The sequence below is a fragment of the Stegodyphus dumicola genome, chromosome 10, assembly GCF_044657685.1.
Source record: "Stegodyphus dumicola isolate Sdum_Otavi_A_Nest chromosome 10, ASM4465768v1".
In the NCBI taxonomy this organism is placed as follows: Eukaryota; Metazoa; Arthropoda; class Arachnida; order Araneae; family Eresidae; genus Stegodyphus; species Stegodyphus dumicola.
Genome location: NC_140777.1, coordinates 91,268,395 through 91,294,711, shown reverse-complemented (window position 1 = coordinate 91,294,711; position 26,317 = coordinate 91,268,395). Strand labels below are relative to the sequence as shown.

Here is a 26,317-nt window from a genome sequence, read left to right as displayed (position 1 = left end):
TATAACCGGTCCAAGTGCTATATGAAATTTCCTAAAACACTGAAATTTATAAGGAGTTAAACAGCCGAAAATCTATGTTTAAAATGCTGCCATATTTAAATTACATATAATAGTTCAATAATTTAGTTCGATTTTTTCAGAAACTCCAAATTTTTCAGAAACTCCAATTTAGCTTGTGCAGCTCTTAATTTAAATCTTATAAATTAAACCGAAGCCATCACTAATGAAAATTTCATAATCCAGCTTATATCCAAAACGTACTGTAATAAATTAATAAAAAAGTAAACTTACAAATTACACTTTTAAAAAATTAATTATTTATTCAATCATTCTATCCAGCTAATCTGGATAGAATGATACATATAAGCCCCCGACTATGGGCATCCTCTTTGGTTCATGACTAACCGTAACTTTAATCTGAACTTTTAAAACTTCAATTGCCTCGTTGCTTTAAATATTGCATTATTTTGTACATTTATTTGGAAATCCTCAAGAAACCGAAAAATAAGAAGAGAATAGAACATAGTGTCACAAGAGTAGTAGTTAATGAAAATAAATACATTTTTACCACCCACAAATATTCAGCTTACAGATAAATGCATTTAATTTATGAACATACTTCACTTCCTGTGGAAACGGTACATGTTCTAGAAAGCAGGTATTGACATAAAAACTCATTGATAAAAAAGTACGCATATCAATTACAGAAGCAAATTAGAGCTCTTTAGAGCCTATTATGTATACATAAAACAAAATGAGACATTTACCTTATAAAAAAGCAGGTAAATAAAATGGAATTCTGCAGGATTTTATTGAATAAATACACATCATAATTGAATAATATTCAGTTGAAGTACGGAAATGTGAAAAAACGTGTTATATATTGTGATCTCTATTATGACGCTAAATGATCAGAAAAAAATCTAGTGCCTAATTTTCTACAGCTTGTTTAAAATTTCCACGCTTACAACACGTTATACTTTCCATTCAATATAGTGTATGTCTAACACTTCGGCTGTTCGTTTTTTGTCAGACAAAAAGAAATCAGTTAAGTTAAAAAAGTACAAACATTCACATTAAAAATCTTTCACAGATACCATTCATAAGAGATGTGGTCTGATGTCTGCTAGCATTCAAATTGACCCTGTTTCCAAACTGACCACTCATAAAATATTTCTCGTCACAGTCAGGAAAGATAAGCAACGATAAGTTCATAATTTTTGCATAAGTATAATATTTTATATGAAACATGTTGTTTTATAATTGCATACATCTATATATTTATCATTTTTCTAAAATTGTTTGTTACACTGATTGTTTGAAATTATTAAAAATTTTATTTTATTTTTGAATAAATTTATTACAGTTATTTGCTGTTTTTACTGTTGTTGTTTACTGCATCTATCACATTATATGTTGTTTATTTGGATGTTAAAATAAATCCCTCTAAATTTCTGTAGTAACTTTATTATTGACATTGCTTTGTAAGGAAATTTGTTATTGGCTTTCTCAGGAAACCGGTTTTATCAGGCTTTTGCATTATATATTTGAACATTTGGCTCCGAGTTTTATTTGATTTATCAGCTTCATTTTGCAAAGATAATTTCGAGTTAATAGACTGATAATTAACTTCAGTTTTACTTTCCTAATTAATAGATATTTTTTAAATGTATTTTATTCTATTATGTAAAAGATTGATCATTTCATTGGAAAAAAAATGTGTTCTAAAAGTAACTCACGTTTCATTAAAATGTGTCTTAATTTCCCTTCCCCTATAATGTTCACGCGGCGATATAGTGTAGATAATACGGTTACTAAATTTCCGTATATTATACCAAATATTACATTTTTATAGAGACTGATAGAGAATTTATTTTTTCATCACCTGGCTCTATAAAAGGTATTGACAAAAAGAATTTTGATAAAGGAAATTTCAGAATGATCACGATTCATGATTCATTCATGTTGCTTTGAAGGAGAACATCTACTTCTATTTTATTAGTTCTAATACAATGTATTTATTTCAAATTCACGAAAAAGGACTTTCAAAGAGCCCTCGTGTATCTCGTTCAACTATTAAAATTTTAGAGAAGTAAATATCAAAACATAATTACTATTTATATCTCCAAATGTATGACTGGGTATTAAGATGTCAGTGTGCAAACAGACTTCACAGTAAATAGCTGTAATAACGCAGAAATAGTTAAGAGGAGAAAGTAGATTTCTAAAGACAGCATTTAAATATTTGTAAATTTTTTAAGTAGCAAGCCAATTCTGAATAAAACGAAGCATTTAATAAATAAATAAATTCCCATTTTTAGTTAATGTAAAAGTGATTAAATATAAACAAGAAATCCTTGTGGTCTTTTGTTTAAAAAATTAGATACTACGAAATGTAGTTTAAAACTCTCTTACATTATGCTGTACCTCCCCCCCCCCGTGATAGAAAAAAAAACCAAGCTTGGTATCTTTCCCGATGCTGATTATGAAATTATTTTATTAGTAGTAAATGTTATCAAAAGAATACATCGTCGTCTTATTCGACAGAAAAAAAGCACAGCAATATGAAAAACATAGTCAGAATTTTTTTTTTTTCATTTTTACAACATACACCCTTTTTCTAAAAATAATAAAACCAAAGGTGAAGGATACCCCTCTGTGGAGAAATTGCAGTTGAAATTTAAACTTATTAAAACATAAAATGTCAATTTATTAGTTTTTTGTGGAAAAATAAGTACCTTAGGTTTTACGATTAAAAAATATTAAAATTAATGAATAGAAATCACATTTAGCCTTAAATAATTAAATGAACTCATTAAATACAAAACGAAATATTACCGTTTTTTATTTTTTCAAAGGTGAAAAATATTCATAACGCCTTTGGAATGCTTTAAGACGCAACTTTAACGTAACGCATAACCTATCTGTTTTCGCTGTATCTATTTCTTCTTCTAAAAGTAGCATCTCACGATAACACATCATAGAAACGCAAAGCATTGCCTTTCTTTCACTATTGGATTTTCACTATACGACGTACATTTTGAAATAATTTTATCCATAATGTAAGCAAAAAAAATTAAAGCACTAATATTAAAGATAAACCTCATAATTTAGTATGTGTTTCAGATTAAATTTCAAAAATAAAATTAATGCTTGTTACACAGTGAGCTACATCTAACTGATCAAACAACCTCTGCACAGATTGAGAGCCTTTGCTTGTTTGTTATGCATTATACCTGAACTATGATTTTATACGCATTTTCTAGCAAATTTCTTTTCCCACATTTAATGCCTTACATAATACGAAATTTTAAAAATCTCATTTTTAGGGAACTTCAGTTTTCATTGCTTGGTTTCTGTGAAAAATACCACTTATTTTTAATTAATTCTGATAGATCAGGAATTTAAAAATTCACAAGAAATCACCTGACAAAGAAAGCACTTCATATATCATGTTCAATATGCATCAACTTCAAAAATTTAGGAAAAGTAGAGAGAAGCTAATAAAACACGACGCTATTTACGAAGGAAAGATATTTCATCATTTTCACTCTAATTCTCTGTCAGGAAGCGTAATTGCCTTCTTGTAAGTTGACTGTTGACCTTTTAAGAAACTTATTTCTTCTATACATAAGAAAGGAATATGTTTGTTCAGTTTGTATGCGGAACTAATGAATATTTAAAAGACTGCACGTTATTATACAACGAATAATACCGAAATCAATCAAATATCTTTATGATTTTACAAAGGAATTTTTATTCAGATTTCTGCTTGGAGCTGTTTAGTGATTCATCGCATATTGATTTCAAATTTTAATCTATTTGTTAAGAAATTTTTAAGATAACAAGGACTTTTTTAATTTATGGGTTTGCATTTGAGCTGGATACTTGAATTTTAGTCTTAGAGAATACAAAGTGGGTAGAGATTTAGGTAGAAATGGCAGAATATAACAGCGCAGCGCGAGTGCCAGAAAATTCTCTCTCTCCTAAGATCCAAAAGCCCTCTGCTTAAATACACTTAAATCTAATTTGCATTCTGTTAAGGCATGCGAAAACAAGCTATATTAAAGACCAAAATCATAAGAACCAATTAGTTTAATATACAAACTTTATAAATTAAATTTGTAAAGTGAATGTCAAAAGAAGCGTAGCTACTTCTTGTTTTTAAATAAATTAATTTTGATTAAAGACTCGCATATCAGATTCTCGCTAAAATTTGGAAATAATTTTAATTCGATGAAAATGTTAAAATTACTATATTACATTACCTGGAATGGTAACGTTATCATTAGTAATAGAATTCATTTGTTAGAATTTCTCATAAATGTTATGCGGAAAATATCGTCTTAAATCTACTTATGCCTTTTAATACGTGTAAAATTTTAATTTGTAATTGTAAAAGTTCATGGTTAAATATAGCGTTTATAATATTTTTTTATAATTCAAGTTTTAATTGGGAATTTAATTAATTAGTAGTAAATTAGAATTTAAACACGACGTGGTGGCTTCGTTCAAAAAAAAAAAAAAAAAAAAAAAAAAAAAAAAAAAAAAAAACGCGGTAATATAAAGAATAAATTTCTTCAGTCTTACCCTATACATACTTCTCTGAAAATAATAAAACAAAGGCCTCTCCGTAGCCGAGTAACAATCATAATAAACATTTATCGAAGTTTATTAAACGAATATCTGAAGACATTACTTTTGGAAACTTTTCGTGAAAGGTAATAGCAACATGGAAAAAAGAATGATAATTATCATATTTTTCAAAAATATTATAATATACTTCAAACGTTATTGCCATCAGTAAGTACCTTATAATACTCGAAACATTGCTAGAACATATTAGTGCTGAAGGTTGTTATAGAAATCATAGTAAAAATACCATCATGTTGTGCACAGAAAAACGTACAAAGATATACAAATTCAAAATTCGTTTTTGAAAATACAGCCTAAGGCCATTCTTTAAATTTATTTGATCAAGAATTTCGATATACTTTTATTTTTTAGGCTATAATGTTAATTAATCAATTATTAGGATTTAAACCTTTACTAGAACTTCTCCTTTCCGTTGTCCTCATCAGAATGCAAGCTTGAGCAATTTGAGTCTTTAAGCCAAGGGATTTGAATGTTTATACGGCTGCTATCACACATCCGTTTGTTTCGGAAGAACAACTGTTTGGAACAATTTTCATGCTTTTATCACAACAGCCAATCACCACAGATTGCTTTGGGATTAACACAGGGAAAACTAGTTCTCCACTACAAACAAGCTGATACTGATTGGTTATAAACGAACAACATGCATTTTTTTCCTTCTGAAGAGGAAAAAATCGCGAGTCTTTCTGTCAATAGTAAACGAGGTAGAAAAATTGTCCGAAACAGTTTTTCGTGGGAAACAAATGCATAGGTGATATGGGCCTATCAGAGTTACACCAACGGCAACATCGTTTGCAGTTATGTCTTATCGCCAGCTCTGCCAGATATTATTCCGGCTTTAGCCGTTTTGTTAATGGGCATTAAGTATATACGCTATTTAAATAATTATGAGCTAGCCAAGTGTGTGATCTCCAAATACGTTATTTAAATTTAGATTTCAGTTTAATGTTATTTTAAACGCCCATGAGTGGCGAAGGTTATTTTTACGCAGAAGTGGTTTTTTCTGTTTCATTTAAAAATCTATACAAAGGTTTATTTTAACCTTCTCATATTAATATCAGGACTTTATCATATTAACTTTATCATATTAATTCAAACAGAGCGATAATTCGCTTACAGCACAAAAGGATCTGTGGGAAACTGATTTAAACTTCTACGCATTAGAACCTTAGAAGGTAAACCATAAACTAAACAAATGAGAGAAATTCTATGAAAGGAATTGAATATTTTCCATATTTCATGACACCTTTTGCACTATCATGAAGTGTTGAGTAATCGGTATAGAAGATCCTCAGAAATATAGCTGAGCAACTCTAACATAAGCAAATATTACACTAAAACATATGCTCCTATTTCTTCATATTATTTACCTAGTATATTAAATCTCATAGACACCTGAGACTGATTTTAGTTACTTATGTGTACTAAATATGCATGATATATAACTTGAATGTTTTCACTTTTTTATTAAAATATCATGTAGTATTCTCTCCTTATAATATTTAATTTTTATTTATAAAAATGAATATATTATTTAATTCTAGTCGTTAACTCTAATGGCTTCAAAATATTTGTATATTTTTTCGGATAGATATTAGAGTTATCTTGGACAGACATTCATTTAATGAACCGTTAAGACAAAGATTTACAGCTTATTTTTATAGTATCTGTTATTTGCTAGCGTTGCAATTTTGAACCTAAATGTTTTATAAAGGTTTTTTGTGAGACTTAAGATACTTAAATTAATAAATTCTACCATTTTTTAAATATATAATTCATTACATGAAACCTTTCTTACATGAATGATTATCATATGGAAAAAATATCCCACAACGCTGAGAAAACCAATATGTCTATATAGCGTAATAAATCAAAATATCCCACGCAATGTTTGAACTCCGGGTGTAAGTTCCCTCTAGACAATGTTGATAAGGCCTTTGACAGCTTCCGGGAACATTGCGTGTCAGTGATTCTTATACACGCGAATTGCATAAGAACAATCTACATTGAGGACCAAATTCTTAACGAGATCGTTCAAACTATGGAGAAGAAAAATGAAGACATAATACGACGAAGACAGATGAAGTTCAGGGGTGGAGACGGATTATGTTTCGTCACATTTCGATGTCCCCTATTGTGAGGACGATATGATGGATAAGATTTGCCACTTTTTCCTTCCATGATGTTGTTGTGCTGCTCTGAGGGGTTTTCGAAACATCCTTTATATATCACCTCCATACAGCGACCAAGCCTCCACGATAACACATTTGTCATGGCTGTTTGCGACACTTCAGTCAGCTCTCCGCAAACAGCTCATCCAGAGTTCCTGATGATGCACTCTCCTTTGTGTTTCTTATGAGGAACGTTGTTGATAATTTTTTTTTCAACAAGAGGAGCTCCATTTTGCTCCTTGGTATACCCATTTATTTTATTACGCGTCTTAGAATACAACAATTCAAAGGAGACAACGTATATTTCGCATATAATAACAATTCCAGGTTTTTATTTAGTGTGGAGTGTTTTTATTTATTAACTTCTTTCCATTCGGGGACAATTCTTCAATTCATTAGGTACGAGGCGAGCTACTATAAATGACATAAAATGAATTAGGGAGAATGAATAATCGCTTTTTGCGTCTTTTATGTAAAAAAGAAGATGCTACTTTCTTGCATAGGGTACTTAAATTGTTTTGTTATGAAAAATAAACTTGAATAAAAGAGGACTCTAGAGATCAAGTGCACAAAGCTATAAAAAGAAAAAAGAGGTATATAAGGATACGATGAATAGCTAATGACGTTGAAACTTCGACAATATCATGTCATACCATGTTTACAAATTATGTTTTAAATGTAAACTATTTGTTCCTAAGTAAATATTTGAAATTTGCTTCTTTTATGACCCATGAAATATTTCCTATAAAGAAGATAATACAGAAACATAATTTTATTTTTCCTCAAGAAAACAGTCTGAAATATATATTCAAGTATAAAATTGTTATAATACGATAAATTCGTAATTAAAACTAATTTCATTACAAATGCGGATATCGTATTAAACCGAAAACCAGGTAGTCTCTTTTTTCCATATATAAACATCATATGATGAAAGTATTTAAGGAAAAAAAGACAATTAAATGATCTAAATCCCCTACTTTCAGGTGCTATGTAAATAAATTTTCTTTTCATGTGAAATGTGAATTGATATGTAATAAATTATCTTGAAAAAGCGCCTTAAATGTTAAGTTCCTTAAAAACTAGTGTAAGGTTACCGAGTCATTAGGCTTATACCGATACACCAAAGGAAAAATTGTGCAATGATTGGCCGTGATTCGAACTCCGGACCTCTCGAACATGCGTCGAGCGTGCTTTCAGTTACACCCCGAAGGCATGGGGAAAGGAGGGATAAAATACCTTATAGGTCTCCAGAATACATTTTAAATGAAAAATACATCATTCAGTATTCTGACTAATATGATATTTTATTCTCATTATATACTTATTCGTAAATTCGTAGTATCAAATCTGGAATCTAAATGTAAATTAATTGCTCTGTTGTTTGATCAAAATTATGATCGTTAACATTCTGTTAGAGCTGGTTTTTTAATCTGTAAAATTTAAAGAAATATTTAAAAGAAAACTAAAATGTATAGATAATAAAAAATTTAAATATTTCTTTGAAAAGTTTCTTTCAAAAAACTGAAAGAAATAATTTTGAATTTTTGCATTTTTTAATAAATAGCAGACACTTTTCTCCACTTATCAAGTAATTGAAATAATAGAAGAAAGAGTTTTATAAAATTAGCTCACTTCTTAAGGAAACATTCAGTTCGACATAATGATGGAACATTTCGAATCATTCGAATACAGGCATTTTTTTGCAGTTATCATGCGTTTGAAAAGTTAAAAAGTAAGTAGGAATATACAAGAGTACATTACAACCTAAGCATGTAACTACACTGCAATGAAATCTGCTAGAATTTGTGCAATATGTATGCACCCTATTGCCAATTAAAATTTCACACTATAAAAGAAAGAACAATAAACCTGAAATTGGTATAAGAGATAGAACATGCTGGAATATGCAAATAATTAGCATTTAATGGCATGCGCACATTACAGGCAAAAGTAAGGACATTTCAAAACAATATAAAAAGCGGATTGAAATGTCAGTTTTTTCTTTCAGAAATCGAGTTTACTCGTTGCTTTCTGAGATGGATGTCTTGTTATAACTTGCGTATGGATAAAAAAGCTCATACCAATCCTTTTGAAAATTCTATTACAGGAGAATCGAGCCCCTTAGGGGCTGAGTATTAACGCAACGCGCACCTGCTGCTCACGTTGAGTGAACAGCCAGTGTCTTATGAGAATTCACAATCGATACGTTCAGAAGGCTCACAGAGAGCGATGTGTGGATTTCAATCGCCTCATGCTCACCAGTACTCGAGAAGACAGACATAGTGTCGCATCGATGTTAGGGATCAAACAGCCACCTCATGTAGTCTATCTAGATCAGGTATGTTGCACAGCACCAAGAGTGTCAGCAACATGATCAAGAGTATCACCAATACTGTCAGAAAGTGACCGAAAGTGTGACTTAAAATACACCAATGACTGTCAGTAATATTATCACTGCTTCGCTTCTCTTGACTCTACAACAAAAGAATCAGAGCCACCTTCAATAACAATAGAGTTCAAAGACTCAAACGGAGGCATCATTGTCGCAAAATCTCGTCCTTTCTAACGAATATGTCTTTAATTATACCATCATGATGATCGTATTGTATGTGGCAGCATCGAAAATTCGGTGTGGCGAATACTCATAAAAGGGGCAAATATTCAGAACTTGTATTCTTCATCGTCATACTGATTCACCGTCTGAATTGATAATATAATAGTATGGGTTACCATCAGGTACAAATTTCATTCATCTTTGGCCTGCACAACAATTACTCACTAACCACCTCTTGCGGTTTTATGATCTTCTACTCCTACGTCGCTCAGCCTCTCAACAGGACATTGAAAAATCGCACATTACCCACATTATTTTAACTGTTCGCAATACGCAGGATAATCTTGGCTGGAGCGTTCTCTAAGCCTCTCACCTTCCCAAAAACATTTGGTTACTCTTTGCAAAGAGACTAGCATGATATCAGATTACCTAATATTCTTTTTCATTTCAATAAGACTGATTCATTTTCATTCAACTTTAATCCATGTCTCGTCGATGCTTAATGGATAATAAGTTGTTAGAGTTCTTTAGCCTTCTTTTTGATACAATGTTCACAGCTGTGTCTCTTGGATGCTAAACTCAAATTTTCATTCCTAGAAAAGCTGATTTATTTTATAAATGTAATGGAAGCAGTTTGAAATGTTCTTATTAGATTATAACACACACAATGAATATTTAGCTAATTGAAGCATATTATGTACGCAAAGAGCCCACACTTGTATGTGTTATGGACCTAAAAACTTAGCAACTATGCCGCATCGAAATGCTGGAAATTGAAGGCACTGGAAACCTGGAAAATATTCTAGCTATATAACGTTAGGAATAAATATGCATTATTTAAAAATATTCTAGCTATGTAACGCTAAGAATTAAGATGCATTATTTACCTGTTGAGCTTAAGCTATCACATGTATAAATCTTAAGTGTTAAGGCAAGTAATGCAATAGCTGGGGTATTTAAAAATTTGTAAAACTTTTATAATTCGACTGCTGCTATGGAAGACTTGAATCTCAGCATGCAAAATACATTCTAAATAATTCAAGTAAATGTAATTAAATTTATTTTGAAAAATAAATACATAACTTACCTTCCTCCTAATGCAGGGAAGTGAGGAAATGGTGGTGGAAAGTTCGGTATGATGGAAGGAGAATGCATGCGACCTAAGAGAAAGAAACATTGAGAAAAAAGTGGCAAGCACATTTTATACACATATTTTAGTTTTATATACATGTGTGTATATATATATATTAATTTATGTTATATTAATTTATACTTTCTTTCTACAAATAAAAGTACTTGCTTAAATTTAAATGTAAACAATACTCAAAAAGTGAATTTTTTCATGTGTAATTCGGTCCCCATATTTCAAAACAGATAATCCAAACCATGTTGTGAAAAGTTTTAATATCATTATTAAAAACACCTAAGACTTCTGAATTGCACAATTCTGCACGGTAGACAAAGGTTTGATTTAAAAATAAAATGAAATGAAAATGCTCAAAACTACATTGTTTAGAGCTGTCTGTAGCGGAGTTGTAGATGATGCGAAGGTATGTTAGCAAAATTACTCCCCAAAATCCCCGAAAATTACTCGATTTATCCTGAAATAGTCGCATTCTGATAAAAGCATTGCTAAAATACTGCAGGATTCCCAAATTTTATCCATAAATTAATGATTTTATTAACTTTTATAGGTGCTCATTTAAAACTCCTGGACGTTCGATATGGGATACAAGTTCAGAACTAATTACGAATCCAGGTGTATCCAGGAAAATCTTGGTAATCCTATATCTTTGCTTTTCTTTCGTATTCTCAACAAAAATTTAAGGAAATTCGTTTCCCTCCTCACCGCGTGCTTTCGCTGTGTAATTGGTAGTACGTCCGTTTGGCAGTTGGGAGTTCAAATCCCAGGGAAGGCATAGGTGATGCTTCATTTTTCCGGCTTAGAAAAGTCCAATATAGTCTACAGCGGGAACCTACTGAAATGTGGTGGACAATATTTCGTAACCATTTGGATTTGGTGATTATGTCCCTTATGTATGGGGTGAATGTAAGGAATTTTCTCCTTTCTCCCACATGCCTTCTTAGTGTACTGGAAGTAGATTCGATTGGCTGTTGGAATGCCTGGAGTTCAAATCCTGGCAAGGGCATCGCAGATTTTCCTTGCTTCTAAAGCTTACTAAAGTAAATCGCAGATTTTCCTTGCTTCTAAAGCTTACTAAAGTAAAATAATGAAAATAGGAAAGTAATAAAAACTTAGGAAACATAAACACCTATATTCATACTTCATAAATAACATATGGGCTATTCAATTTTAATTTTTCACCATTGTAATATTAGTTCTATGTCTAAACAAACAATTGCATATTAGCTTTTCGTGTAAGCCTCGTATGCATAATAGAAACATTATTCTTTCGAGATGTATCATATTGCGGTATTTTCTTTTTCTTTTTTTTCATGTAACACATAATATTTTTAAAAACATTTTTCAGGAATATGATTTTTAAGAAAGTTAGGTTTATCGAAGTCAGGAAATAAGTAAAATTCATTGCGTCCTCTCCGTGACTCGAGTCACAGATCTTCAATTTGCTATGTAAAATTGAAATTCTATTACCTTACAGCGCGACAGCACCCAAAAGAGAATGCGATAATTTCTTTTAATCTTCTCCACTTAAAGGGAAATTGAAAAGAGGCACATGATTTCGTCAAATAAATCCAGATGATGACGTAATACTATTCTCTATCTTTAGTTAGTCTGCCGCTGTAGAGACCATTAGATTTTTTTGCAGCGAGGAAACATGTAAAATCAACTACTCTCTAGCCAAGATATGAACCAAGGATATTTTGATTGTTACATGGACATGCTAACCACTTATGCAACGGAAAAACACATAAGGGGCTACAATGTTTCCTTACATAGTTTACATTGTTTGCATTAAAGGAGAAAGCAATGCACGCCATAAATAATTAAATAATCTCACTCAACTTATTTGAATAAAACTTCATTTTATTCAACAACGTATAACATCTTGTAAGAAATGTAAAACCTTCGCAATTCGTTCGAAATATTGGTTAATGAAAAATCTGAAGTGGACACCACAGGACTTCCTTGTATGACCTATTCAATTATACGCACTTTTTTACTGCACTTCATTTAAATTTATTTCCGTGAATTATTCTAATTTAAATAACCTATTTCTTGTGGCAAGCTGAAAAAATGACGTAAAAAGTTGCAAATTTTGAAGCTAAATATCCCGGTCAATTTTTGTTGTACAGAAGTCAAACTTCTAATTTTATTTTTTTATAACGAGTATAATATGCTTCCGTTACTTCGTACAAAGAAATAAACTGTATGATTGTTTAATTTAAATCGAATTTCAATAAGTAATACGTAGAATATGTATTCCGCTCGAAAGTTCTAATGCAAAGAAATCAAGTATGACAAATATGTTTAAGAAATTCTATACATAAAATATCAGAAATGTAGACACCTTTACTGATGTTGCCAGAATGTTATACTTCCATCTCTCACCGATGAGAAAATTGCAAAATCAATAACATGCTTCCTTATTTACTTTGTAAAGCACTTTTATCCCTAAACTGTCCTACGCATTTCCTCCCCCCCCAAAGCCATACCTTATTATTATCTTGTTCCTAAGGAGCGGAAGAAAGGGTTTTCCAGGGAAGGAATTGTAGGAAAAATGGCACAGTGCCTAATACTCTAAATTAGCTGAAAAGTGACATATGAACTTACTTTTAAGAAATACAACCTATCTGTTAAAAAACAAGGGGTAATTATTTCATTATATATTATTTCTTGGGTTATTTTTTCACTATATTTTTAGTTTAATGTTACTTAAAATTCAACTAGAAATTGAAACCTAGTCAAATAATCGCATCTGAAAAAACATATGTTAGTTTAAAATTAGACGAACTTCAGCCTTATGTCGGGTTTTATAGAAAAGAATATGATATTTCAATAAGAAAGATATGATTTTAAAACGAAATGGGAACTATATTTAAAATGTTATCACTTTCACTAATTTTTATGTCTACTTAGTATACCCTGACTATTCATCCTGGGTAATCCTTCAGGAACATTAATTTGGGCAAAACATTATCCTCTCAGATGAAGCTCATTTTTGTTTGATTGGATATGATAGCTAACACAACTGCAGTTTTTGGTTTGAAAACAATTTACAAGAGATAAATGAGAATCCCTTGCATTCAGAAAAGGCCACTGTATGGCATGGCTTCTGAAGGTGTGTGGAAGGCTTCATAATAAAGTTATCGGGCTACGTTTTTTCGAAACCTAAGAAGAAGATACAGTTACAGTGACGGCGAGCTCTACTGATTAATGACGCTAAATGTTTTGGGGACAAAATTAGACGGCATGTGGCTCAAAGAAGAAGGTGCCACGTATAACACTTTTAACTCGACTATCGATGTATAGCAAAAGCAGTTTGGCGAAAAGATAATTTCACAAAATTGTTACTTGTCAAAAGTTTTGATTAAACTCCTTTAGATTACTTTATGTGGGTTGTTTGAAACCAATGGTCTATGTGAACAAGCCAACAACCCTTTAAAATTAAACACCTTTAAGAAGCTTTAAGAATAAAAACCAAACGCTATATGCAGAGTTTGATGAGTGACATTAGGCCTGAGTTATTGCATATAATAATCGAATATTGGCTCATCGCATTCGCTCGTGTGTACTAATTATAGGAGGACACTTAGATGATGTTTGTTCAATGTATAATGTCCACACTTGTACTTCAAAATAAAGTTTTAAAGTGTGGTCATATTTGAAAAAATTTTAATTTTATTTCATTTTAAAATCATATCATACTTATTGGAAGACCGTTTACTTATTGCAGATAAAAGGCTATCCTCTTCGAAATTTAGAACTGGGAAATGATCAAACTCAGAGTACCACTGATTTCATAAAACATTTTATTTAGGAATGAAAAGTATGTTGATTGAAATCTAAAACTTAAATTAATTTTAACATATGAATGACATTTTTATTATACAAAACTTTTATATAGCCGCAATACACATCAATTTAAAGAGCAGACGACAGTCAGCCTTAATTTGACGTTCATACCATACAAAATTCATGCACGAAAAAGAAACACGGTTATTTAAAATTTTAAACTAAGCAAATATTATAAATTTAAGTTTACGATAGGTTAATAAAAAATTTTTCATTTATCTCTGTTGTTTTGTAAATTCAGTATTGAATTAAAGCTAAATTTTCTCTAATTTCAAATTGGCAATGTTCTTTTTCATTTACGCATAATATTTGTTCTGACTAAATGTGTAATTCCATTACACACTTTAACAAAATTTATCCTTGACAAAAATCCAGTTATAAGTTAGTTAAAAATCATACCTTACATACCTTATTCATTTAGCTGTAAAGCATATTTCAGTTTCCATACATGAATAGACATAGTTTAACGCGATATTTATGTCAAATACACGTCTTGTCTTTCACACCAGAATTAAGCACAAACTAATGCTTTTCTCGTGTTTCATTAGGATTTTAAAGTTTTATCGCAGTCATGGAGCGAAGACTAATGAGTGCCATTTATAAATTATAGTGCTAATTATATTGATCAAATACGCTTATTTGTTTTAATTGCAATCAACGATGACACATATGAACCACATTTGCTACATTAGTAAATGAGAAATTTAACTTATTACTTTCTCTATAATTTAAGATGTAATTCAGTTGAATGCACAAGCCGTAATTTAAGATACAGAAAAGAACCACATAATTATTTTGAAACCAAAAACCATCGGAATCGTTTCGGTAAGTACTATTGATTTTATAAATTAACGTGAATGAGCAACGCATTCAACACATAGTTAATTATATTTATTACCCAGCTCAAGCATGGTATATATGATATTGTCAGCGGAGACCACTTCATAATGGTGAGTCCTCATAAAGGTGTCGGAAGAATTTATGTCAGCCGCCTTTTATTCCCAAAGATCCATTACACACTTTAACAAAAGATATACCTTCATAAAGATATACCAGCATGCAAATTAGGTTCTAACTCGAAAACAACAGCTTTCGTAAAAGTATTGATACTTTTATCCCAGGGTATAACTATACAATTAGTTTTCAGTTTATTTAGAAAAGCCAATGCAAATTCTGCTTGCGTACTAATATCCCGGTGTAAGGATGCCTACACCGTTAGGTTCTTTCCAAATTAGAAATCGGTCTGCGCAAAGCTGCGAGAATCTTAATGAAGGTTTCTATCTTTTCGAACAGTAGTAGACATGTTTATATGCATGTGCTGAGCGAGGCCCACCAGAGGCCAAGTCGTTGAACACTGGTAGTTGAACCTAGGTTCAATTCCAGGCAAACACGCTCTTTGCACAGGTGGTTTCGTGTATTTTCCCATGTGTAACGTGGATATGAATTATTTTTAAGAGATTGCCTTCGTTGGGGGTTTTTTAAGGAAAATTTCCCGTATGCACTTACGCACGGAGAAAACCAAGTAAACGTCCATGCAGTAAGCCGTTCGCCAGAATCGAAATCGGGTGGAACTACTAATGATCAGTCGCTGGCAAACGAAAACCAACCATGCAATTTCCTTTGCCTGGGATCGAACTCATAGTATTGAGTTGTCTTAGCCATTCATCCACTTATGCCTTTCTTAGCGAAAGTGAAATGAATATTTAAGCATGCTAAAATTTAACTTGGAACTCGAAACTTTTGCCTGAACAAACCTTAGTGTAACCAATCATAGCACTTTCCCGTCATTACCTGGAAAAAATTGCATTTTTTTAAGAAAGTGCTCGTTACTTAATTTTTTAACAAAAAAGTGTTTATTAAGTGATATTTCATTTTTACTTGAGCAAACATTTCTCTTTTCCTTTGTATTCAACTCCTGAATAATATTTTTCTAGTACGAGAGTCAAACGTTAGGTATTTATTTTCCTTTTCTTATCATGATAAAATGTTCTTAAATAACAGTATAAAGATCTGTTGAACATATCAAGAATTCGATTTTATAACAATTACAAAACTTATTTTTTTAAATTTAGAAATGCCGAAACATGAAGATTTGTGTCATTTAAAAATTTGTGTAACTATAAATATATATCTGTAACCAACGGTTGCGAAACTATACCTCGGTTAAGAAGTTTTTTGGAGTCGTTGTATCACTAGAAAACTATATTTTTCATTTTAATACTATATGACAGAGAAACAAAAAACTACTTTTGCTACCAAACTTTCATTTATTTATGTGTTAGATTATAACTAATTTCTATTGCGTTAAAATATTTAATAAAATCTAATTCGGAAATGCTGATCCACAGAAACACTGCAGCATGTTGTAGAGACATTAGGTAATTTTTTAAAGCATGAGTCATAAATGATCAACGCCTTTGCCGGGAATCGAATCGCAAACCTCTGGAATATGCGTCCAGCGTGCAGACCACCACACCACGAAGGCATGCGAAGAAGGCGGGAGAAATACCTCACAATGTAATTTCAGTGTGCTTCTATAACGCTTGAGTCTCAGGTTAGTATTAATGCCAAACAGATACGATAAACCTAACAGAGGTGCTCCATTTATCACTTCATTTCACATTAATCAGCTTATTAAACATTTATCAATGTTTGAAACAGTTCTGTTTGTCAGAAGTTTCATGTTTCCTTTCCGAATTAGACGTTAGATCATTTTAGTACTGATTTAATCGACTGCTTATCTACGCTCAAAACGCCGAGCAAAAGCGTCAAAACCTCTTTGCGTAATTGAGTAACTTACGTATAGACAATATAAATACAAACAATTATACAGTATTAATATTAATACAGATTACATAAATTTTTTACGTTAAAATTATTTGCTAGTTAATTTTTCATAACTGAATTAATATAGAATTTGTAATCATTTTTTACTAATGTTAATGTATGGTTTATTTGATTATGACAAAGCACTCGAAAACTATTTGCCTAAGGGAAAGGATGTCTTCGTGAAAGTCGTTGTAAGTGAAACTGCTTCGTATGCACATTGCTAATGGGAAAAATCATGGAAACTTCCATTCAGCTAGACCGTCGCTGGGATTCGAGCCCCATACCAAACTAACGGAGTTCAACGACTTTGTGGGTTCATTAATGTTAGGAACTCGTGAAATAAAATGTTTCATAATCTGCTGTGAGGAAACGTTCTTCAGTTTACTTAAACTTTTACATTTACGATGGAGTCAAATTAAAATTTTCAGAAATTTTTTTATTTATGCTTATGCATTTATGCTTATGCATTTATGCTTTTGCGTTATGTAGTGTAAGCATGAACACCGGAAATGATGCTTTATTTTTCCTTCTTCACCAACGAGTGCAGTTGTTGCCTACTGATTGCTGCACGCTGATGATGCCTGAGGTGACAAATCCCGTTATCCTATTGCAATGCATCGTTGTTCGGATGATCTCATAATGAGAACATTGTGGCGGATCTTCTGCAACATTGGCGATGGAAAACACTAGATTATCGTGCAACTTCCCCGATATTAGTCCATGTGACTATCTCTTCATCAAATCAATCATCTGATCTCTTCGTCAAAACGAAAGAATCCATTGCATAGGATCTAATACAACAGTAGATACACTAACCGACACTGAAAATTTAACACCAAGAAAGAATAGTAAATTTCAGGGTAGACGCACGTCATCTATTCATGGGAGTAATGTAAAGTGTGCATCTCTCCAGCGCACGTTGATGAAGATATAAGGGAAAGAACCTGAAGAATGTTCAAATTTCGTGCCCAATTTCTACTAAGGAAATCATCGTATAAAATTTGTTTTTGTCTCAGAGGATGTGTACAATAGAAGAGAATGCCAGGCCGTCGTCAATGGAGGCAGTTCTAGTAAACATACGATTTTACAAGAGGCTTGATTATCGGACTGAGAAGAGCAGGTTGGCCCATACGGCAAATCTCAGCTGATACACACCTGGACGCGTAATCAGTGAACCGGCTGTGGCGACGACGGTTGGAACAAGGAAATGGGGTAAATTCGAGGGATGTCGGTGCAGACAGAGTAAAGTCAACACGAGTAGTTCGACTCATCTGCCGATAAGCGGTGGAGCACTCCAAGACACCCGCGTAGCGATAAACTAATCAGACGAACCCAATCTGAGCGATAATCGATTACTGTTTGGCGTTCAAGTCTTTGTAGTTGGAACTTAAGTTAGTAGAAGGTCAGGTTTAAGCTAATTTGACCGCGCAAAGCAACATGAGGGCTATCAGCCTTAGAAGATCAGAAAAAGCTTAATTTGTCTTTTGAAGGCGTCTCACACAATCGCTTCCAATGTTTTGGCAAGTGTCAAGACATCGACACTGTATGCGCAGCCTCCCACCTTCACAGGGGAGCAGGAGATGGAATTCCTATGACTACAAAAGATGGTAATGATGATGATGACAAAAGATGACGTACAATAACGGGTAGTCAGCAGTGAACCACGAATAGAATGTTGCATTTCTAGCCTAGCATCTGCAGGATTTGCTCGCCGACGTATCCTGAGGTTCAAATAAATCTAAATGAAATTAGCTCTTTCCTTTGACTTACAATGTATCTGCAGCAGCATGACCAATCAGTGAAAAGAAGTGGCATATTTTTTGTTCAACATCTAGACTATCTCTATCTTCTTTCTCGGTCTATTTTTGCTTCTAAATGTTCGAAACTTTTATATTTCTCACCAGTTAAATTAAACCATAAGGGCAGCTGTCTCTGAATCAAGCTGTCATCCGGTCACAGTAAAGATTCTGTGAATAAATCGATTTCCTTTTTGCATTCCTAAATATTTTAGAAGAGTTTGTTGTACACCACTTTTACGAATTTATCTCTGGTTAAATCCCAATACGTTTTTTGCATATAAACTCCATCCTCTTCACTTGTCAACAATCTCCATTTTACGAGACTACTACTACGTTACAGTTTTTACGAAAGATACTAAAACTTATATTTTATATATTTTGTAACTGATGCCAAGAGATAATTATTTTAAATTTAAATATTACCCAATCTTGTGGACATTGATGAGTAAAATTTTCTTTCGGACCATACTAGACATGGTCTTTCTTCATTGAAAACAGTATTCTTCGCACTCGCTGCAATATATCACCTTTTGTACTTAAAGAAGTGTAACCATAATATGATGTCACATATAGTAGATCAATATTGAATTAAACAAATATAGGTTTCATATAAAATTAGGGCTCAGCAAGTTTTATTATTTTTCTTCCTTCATTCATTCCTATGTAGTAGGGACTATTCATATGATATTTGATATCTGCAGTATAACTATATACATTACCTTATTCGAAAGACATAACTCTTGTATTTTTTAATTTCGAAGCTTATTGTAAATATTTTTGTATCATTTAATAAGTATGTTCAAAATTTTAAACTGCTGCATCTAAAGTATGCAGCTTGAACTGTGATTTAAACCAGCGCCACCAGTTCAGCAGACGTTAGTTATACTTATATAGTCCAATCCTTGTACCATATGCGTGCTGCCACATATCCGGATTTTGTTAATTTAGTTCTAACTTTGAACAGTTTATTTGCCTAATATAAGTCAAATATTTTCTGAAAATGTCTGTCTTCTAAAAATATGAATGAGTATTTAAGCTCATTCATACCTATCTAAGCAAAGATTCGATCATACCCATCTAAGCAAAGAAAGTTATTTGTTAAAAGTAAATAAATAAAACAGTCATTTAGAAATAGAAAATATGATAATAAAATTAAATTAAGCCAATCAGTATCCAAATAATTAGGGAAAGTTCGCGGCTATCTGCCTAAGATAGAGGGATGCTCTTGCGATATATATTCTAAGAGAAAATAGCTCATATTCATACTACACACGGGTAAAGCCACGAAAACCAACCGTGCAGCCAATCTGTTCACTTGAAGGTAAACCCAAACTAATTCAAACTACCAGCATTCAGTGATCTTCACCACTTGACCACTGGTGGGACCAGTGGTTGAACATAGTTCGTTTTGATTTCAAGTGGAAGAGCTAATCGCATAGTGTTTTCGTGTTTTGCACCATATGAAACAGTATATGAGTTATTTTGTGGCCATGGAAGCATGTTTTAAAATATAGACCGCCTTTTTATTCTTTAATGTACATAGCCTAATATAAAGCTAAATCTGGTTGCAAAGTCGATACAATAGAAATTCGTATAATGTGGCATTAAGACAAAAATTTTCCACTACAAATATTACAATTCGGTAAACTGCATTTTCTCATTATAATATACAAAAACGATATAAATACTAATTACCAAGACGGCTTTTAAAAATGCGCCTTGTACATATTTTCAACCGTTAGCCAAAGAAGAATTTTGCTTAAAATTACCGTATTTTCTCAGCAAATTTGTTGAAAAGCAAACGTAAAACTCTCTGATATACGCTTCTCTTGCTGCATTGTCACAAGCACATCCTGATTTATGACCATCTTTATCGGTTATTTAACGAAACAAATATTTTCAATAATAATATTCATATTCTAAGTGACATTAAATGTTATTAACTGACATTTTTTAATTAAAAAAATAGCACAAACAGTTATTGCGTATGATGGATAAAAATACGCATGGTTGAACAAATCCCATTAGTACAAATCCTTTCTTTTCTCAAAGTGGTCAAACAAAGTTAGTGCGTTAAATATTGAAAACTTATTATACATATAATTAATTTATACAGATAATTAATTTACATCAATTATTAACTGCTATATTAACTAATTATTGAAATTCGGCTTTTTAATATAGCCACAAAATATAAATTACGTTACGCTCATGCAAATTAAGCTGAACTTAGTTGAATGGACAAATAAACCAGTTTTGAAACAACAAAAAAATGTCTGAAAAAGATTAAGCGCTCAAAAGACAGTCAATTAAATTAGTTTGCTCTTAGGGAAAGAGCGTACTTCCTAAATTCAATAAAGTAATTGTTGGGTAGATAAATATTGACAGTTTTTTGTCAAGAAAGTATTCTGAAGAAAAAAAAAAGCAGTTAGACTTGAATAGGTGCTTTGAAGACTTAGAAATAATGACTTAGCGCTTGTCTTTAAGGTCTTAATGTATTATAGATATATTTACTAAATAAGTGTAAGTCATATTTCGAATGAGATTTTACATTTTTTGTATTTAATTTGTATTCTGTAAATTTAGAAAGAATTTAAGAAGGAATACAAAAGTTGTTGGCAGTCTTCTTAAGAGGGAAAATACATTCATTTTCTGATAAGACCCAAAAATATAATCAGAAATTTAATTTACAATATTAAATTGTAATTTGAAAAACTAACAAAAGGATTTCTAGCATCGGCAACCACTGGTACATTACCCGTATTACTGATTGCAATAAAAATTATGCTTATTCCGCTATAGCATAAAAGTCTTGATTCATTTTGGCGTAACACGTTTGAACTACATTTCTCGGCTGCGCAATAAAACGCATGAAATACATAACTATTAAAAAGATGATATATTTGAAATAATAATTATGACTATTTTAAGTTATTATGTATTCAGCATGTGCCTTAGGTTCCTTATAAATTGCGTGAGTTGTCTGTAATTCACAAAGCAGTCTGTTTTTTATTTCTTTAACTCATAAGTAAATCTGTAGTGGCTTGTAGTTTTCTTCTCCCCCCCCCCCGAAAAAAGAAATTTTTAAATCAACTGTACCTTCCCTGGGATTTGAACCACGGATCTTTCATTTGCTAGCTGGAAAGTTTTAATTAGTTACATCACAAAAGGACTTACGACAGAATGTGATAATAATTTATATTCTCTCCCCATTTAAAGAGCGACCGTGAAGGAAACACACAATACCCAAATAACAAAATTCAAGTGATGATGATTTGCACCACATTTTTATTATGGCGTCACTACAGAGTTTACTAAGATTTTCTGGAGAAGAATGCATGAAAAGACAACTGTGTCCTGTTCGGGATTCGAATTGTGGATCTTTCATTTACAAGCTGGATGTGTTAACCAATTACATTACAGAATATTCAGAGAGGATTGAGATCATATCCTATAAATTATGGGTGTTTATTCACCACTTTTGAAATAAAGTTCTTATAAAATCCTCCATGAAGGCACATATCCCTTAGACAGATAGCGTTCATTTATTTACGGTATTCAGTTAAAAAAATTAATTCTGTGAAATATATCACTGATTTTTAAATAATAGAGTAAATAAATTATCCTCAGCTAATATTTTACATTTTATTTTTAGAGCATCATTTTAACTCATTTCTTTATTAAGTTACAGTGCAACTCATACGTTTATTTTCATTTAAAGAAATGCAACAAATTCTTCGCTAGTCAAAGATGGCTAAAGTTGAAAGTTTCACTGGATTTCTAGAACACTTACCCCAAAAGAACATCTATAAAATGCTAGTTACAAGATGAGTAACAAATAAGATTGTCTGTACAGAGTTGTTTATATCGGTCTTATACATGAGTTATTTTCTAGCATTTAATTATTGAAGATCTTTTAAAACAAATGCAAACATTACTTCAACAACTTCAATAATTAGAGAAGACGCCGCTTAATGTCATCGTGGTTAAAGTTATCATTCGGATATGATTATCGAATAACCGAAGTCTGGCCTGTTGTACAGGAAAACATGGAAAATACATCGCTTATTATGATTAATAACTCGGTTAATATTATCAAAGTATTATTGCATAACTTTTTAATTGCAGTACATTCGCCTATAAAGTCAAAATAGATTATAAAAATTGACAATTATCAGGGAAATACAATAGTAAGCAATGAGTAAGGAATTATGTCACAAAACAGCTTGTTTTCAATTTTAGTCAACCATTTAAAATTAGGCAAAAAAGCAACCTGAGTTTGGCTTAGATTTTGAATAATTCTATAGACTTTGAGGATGATCAAATACATGCCCCTCTTTTTCAGAAGGAAAAAAACATTCTGCAGAAGTTTTTCGCGTACTCCTTAAATAACAGTAATAGTGGTAACAAAAATAACAATAATAATCCTGATACGCTTAATGAAGGTTCTTTAGTGCCTAATTTAGATTTACATGTTTTCTTTCTGTGAATGAGAGATGCCCTCCAAGTATTAAGATTAGGAGAAGAGAATACTTCAATTTATGAACAGTTCGTAAACGAAATATTGCGTTAAAGACATTACGAAAATTCATCATCAAATTGTTACATTTACTGATTAAAGTTCTGTGAAAGTACTTATCTACACATTTCTTGTTATATTGATATTAAATTAGTTAAATTTCATTTCTATTCTGAAAGGAATTTTCTTCCCGTCGCTTGATGTTATGAAAACATCAATGGACAAAAGGGATCGCACAGTGGACAAAAGTACATCTGGATGATGACTGTACCTAGTGCGATGTTCTAGTGCACCTAGTGCGATGTACCTAGTACTACTGTACCTAGTGCGATGTTCACTGAAATCACCATTAAAATTACCTAACCAACAGCAAAACTGTCTGTGAAAACTCTTATTTTTGTACGAAAGATAAATGTTTAAATATCATGGAAAATAGGAAGTGTCTGAATTAATCGAATTAATTAATTTCTAAGATAAAATATATTATCTACCTAACTAGTGAAAACGAATTACTTGGATTGAGATTGCGTAAATTAAAGGTAACATGCACAATTTACATAAGATTTTACTGTATAACAAAGTTCAAAAGAAAACTCTTATAATACCTCTAATTAGGAATAATAGCTTTTTTTTTTTATTTTGGGAGTTCACGTTTTACTGTTTTTGCTTCCAAAGATAATTCGTGCAAAATTTCGTCAACGGAATGTGGCAGAGTCATAAGAAATTCTCGGCATCATACTTACAGAATTTAAACCTAGCCGCATTTTAAAAATAAGATCCATAACTGAAACTACATTTGTGGAATTCCATAAGTAATTGCATCGCGGTATCAATGTAATTAACAAAGTATTTTCTATCTAGCATATAAACAAGTAGCAGGTTTCCCTCACATGCGCCATTTTCACTCAAATCAGCCAATTGCGTCGAAAACGCAGTAATGGCCCCTTAAATTGCTTTTCCTTAGGTTGTCTCACAGGGCTTCTTCAGGAATTTCTGTTATTTGTTCGTGAAGGAGCTGATCTCACGCTCCTGCCCCACCCTATGGAACATTCCTTTAGACAGAATGGATTGATTTTTATTCCCCGTTTTTCGCTGTTTATTTGAAGAGATAGGTGGTGAGAAAAAGATTCAGGTAGATTGATAAATGTCCCCGAAGATACGAGGTTGGATTTTCTTGGATTTGTTTGCTTTGTGAAATGCTAATGTGAAAGATGGTCGAAGGCTTGCTCTGGACTGGTAGATTGTTGGGTTATTGTCACATATAGTCTCCAAATACGGCCGGAAGATAACAAAATCATCAGCTTCTTGATTTATGACATATATTTATATTGAAAGTATCTAAAAATGTTGTATGTAAATGCATTCATACTGGCCTATGTGTTTCATAGACGTAAATGCTACGAAACGTTAAAAAATGTTGCACGTGGTTTCATTGGAGGATAATTATTTCTATTAAGAAAATTTCCAAATTCTAATTTACAAGTGATAATTCTAATTTACAAAGGCGTTTTAATACAAGCATTATCTGGTAGTAATTTCTGTCTGTATTCCTTCTAATTGGATGCACTTAAGATATTTAATGGCAAATGCATAGCAAAATCTCTTTCAAATATATCGAGATATTAAATTATATAGAAATTAAATATTTTAGCAAAACTTATTTCTCACAATTCCTGCAAAAGAGAAAGATATGACAGAAATGTTCTTTGAATAAGCCTTTTCAGGACTTGTGTTTCTCTTGATTTGCTTTGGAAACATTATGTGTCCTGAATAGGAACAGGGAGCTTACTCAAGCTATGTTCAAGATTTGTGTGTAACAGACGACACAAGCAGGAAGGGTATACGAAACCCTTTATTTTCTATACTTTTACAAATACTCCCGAACTTAGGGATACAAAGACCAACCACTTGTGGTCTAAACGTAAGAATATTAAACTACTAACTAAAACTCTAACTAAAGCTAACTTTGAATTAGTATACAAATGCCTAGCACTAAGACTGGCCTTTATTTAAAAGGGTACGTATGTAGTACGCCCAGCTGCTGAGACTACAATACGTTTTCAAATATCAAGAGGGCTAAACCTCTGGCCTTAAAGGCAACCAGCAACCGAGTGAAAACTCGTAAAACTGCAGTGGCAAGCGGCTTACTTCCTAAAACTCCTTCTCTCTCTCTCTCTTGGCAAAAAGCCACAACTTAAATACTTAGGCGTTAGCAAGACAATTTGTATAAACAAGTTAAAGCATTTAATTCTGGCTGGAAGTAGAAAATAAGAAGTGATAGTACAGTTTTAAAATAAAATAAACGTTGGTAAAACTTAGGATCCTTATAGCCTCACCACGCAGCAGGCCTTAAAGTATTTTTTTAGGTAATTAAGTTTTAATTTTTTTCAAAACATGCAACTTTTATTTAAATCTTATTTATAAATATAATATTAAATCGCTCAAATTTTTCAAACTGTTTTGGTCGTATAAAGTAATTATGTAGAGACATTAGGTATTTTTGGAAAAGCCGGAGAGATGAAAAATTAACAACGCCTTCGCCGGGAATCGAACCACGGACCTCTGAAATAACGGCTCAGCGTTATTTCAGAACCACTACACCACGAAGGCACGCTAGAAACGTGGGAGAAATACCTTATATACTCCCCTTTTTAAAGGGCGACTGGAGTTTCTAGCGGACCCAATAGCTGAATCCTGGGTGTGGGAAAACCTCATCCAACACCCTTTTAGTTCGGGCGCCACTGTAGAGACATTAGGTATTTTTGGAAAAGCCGGAGAGATGAAAAATTA

At 32.1% G+C, this 26,317-nt stretch overlaps 1 protein-coding gene across 1 annotated transcript in view; it reads right to left on the bottom strand.

Annotated features, from left to right (window-relative positions):
• Nucleotides 1-26,317, bottom strand: part of LOC118189344 (inactive tyrosine-protein kinase transmembrane receptor ROR1-like) — a 547,474-nt gene that overhangs the window by 202,127 nt on the left and 319,030 nt on the right. The window contains exon 5 of the mRNA XM_085825243.1: nt 10,472-10,544. Coding sequence (XP_085681369.1) covers nt 10,472-10,544 — 73 coding nt within the window. The remainder of the gene's footprint in view (nt 1-10,471; nt 10,545-26,317) is intronic.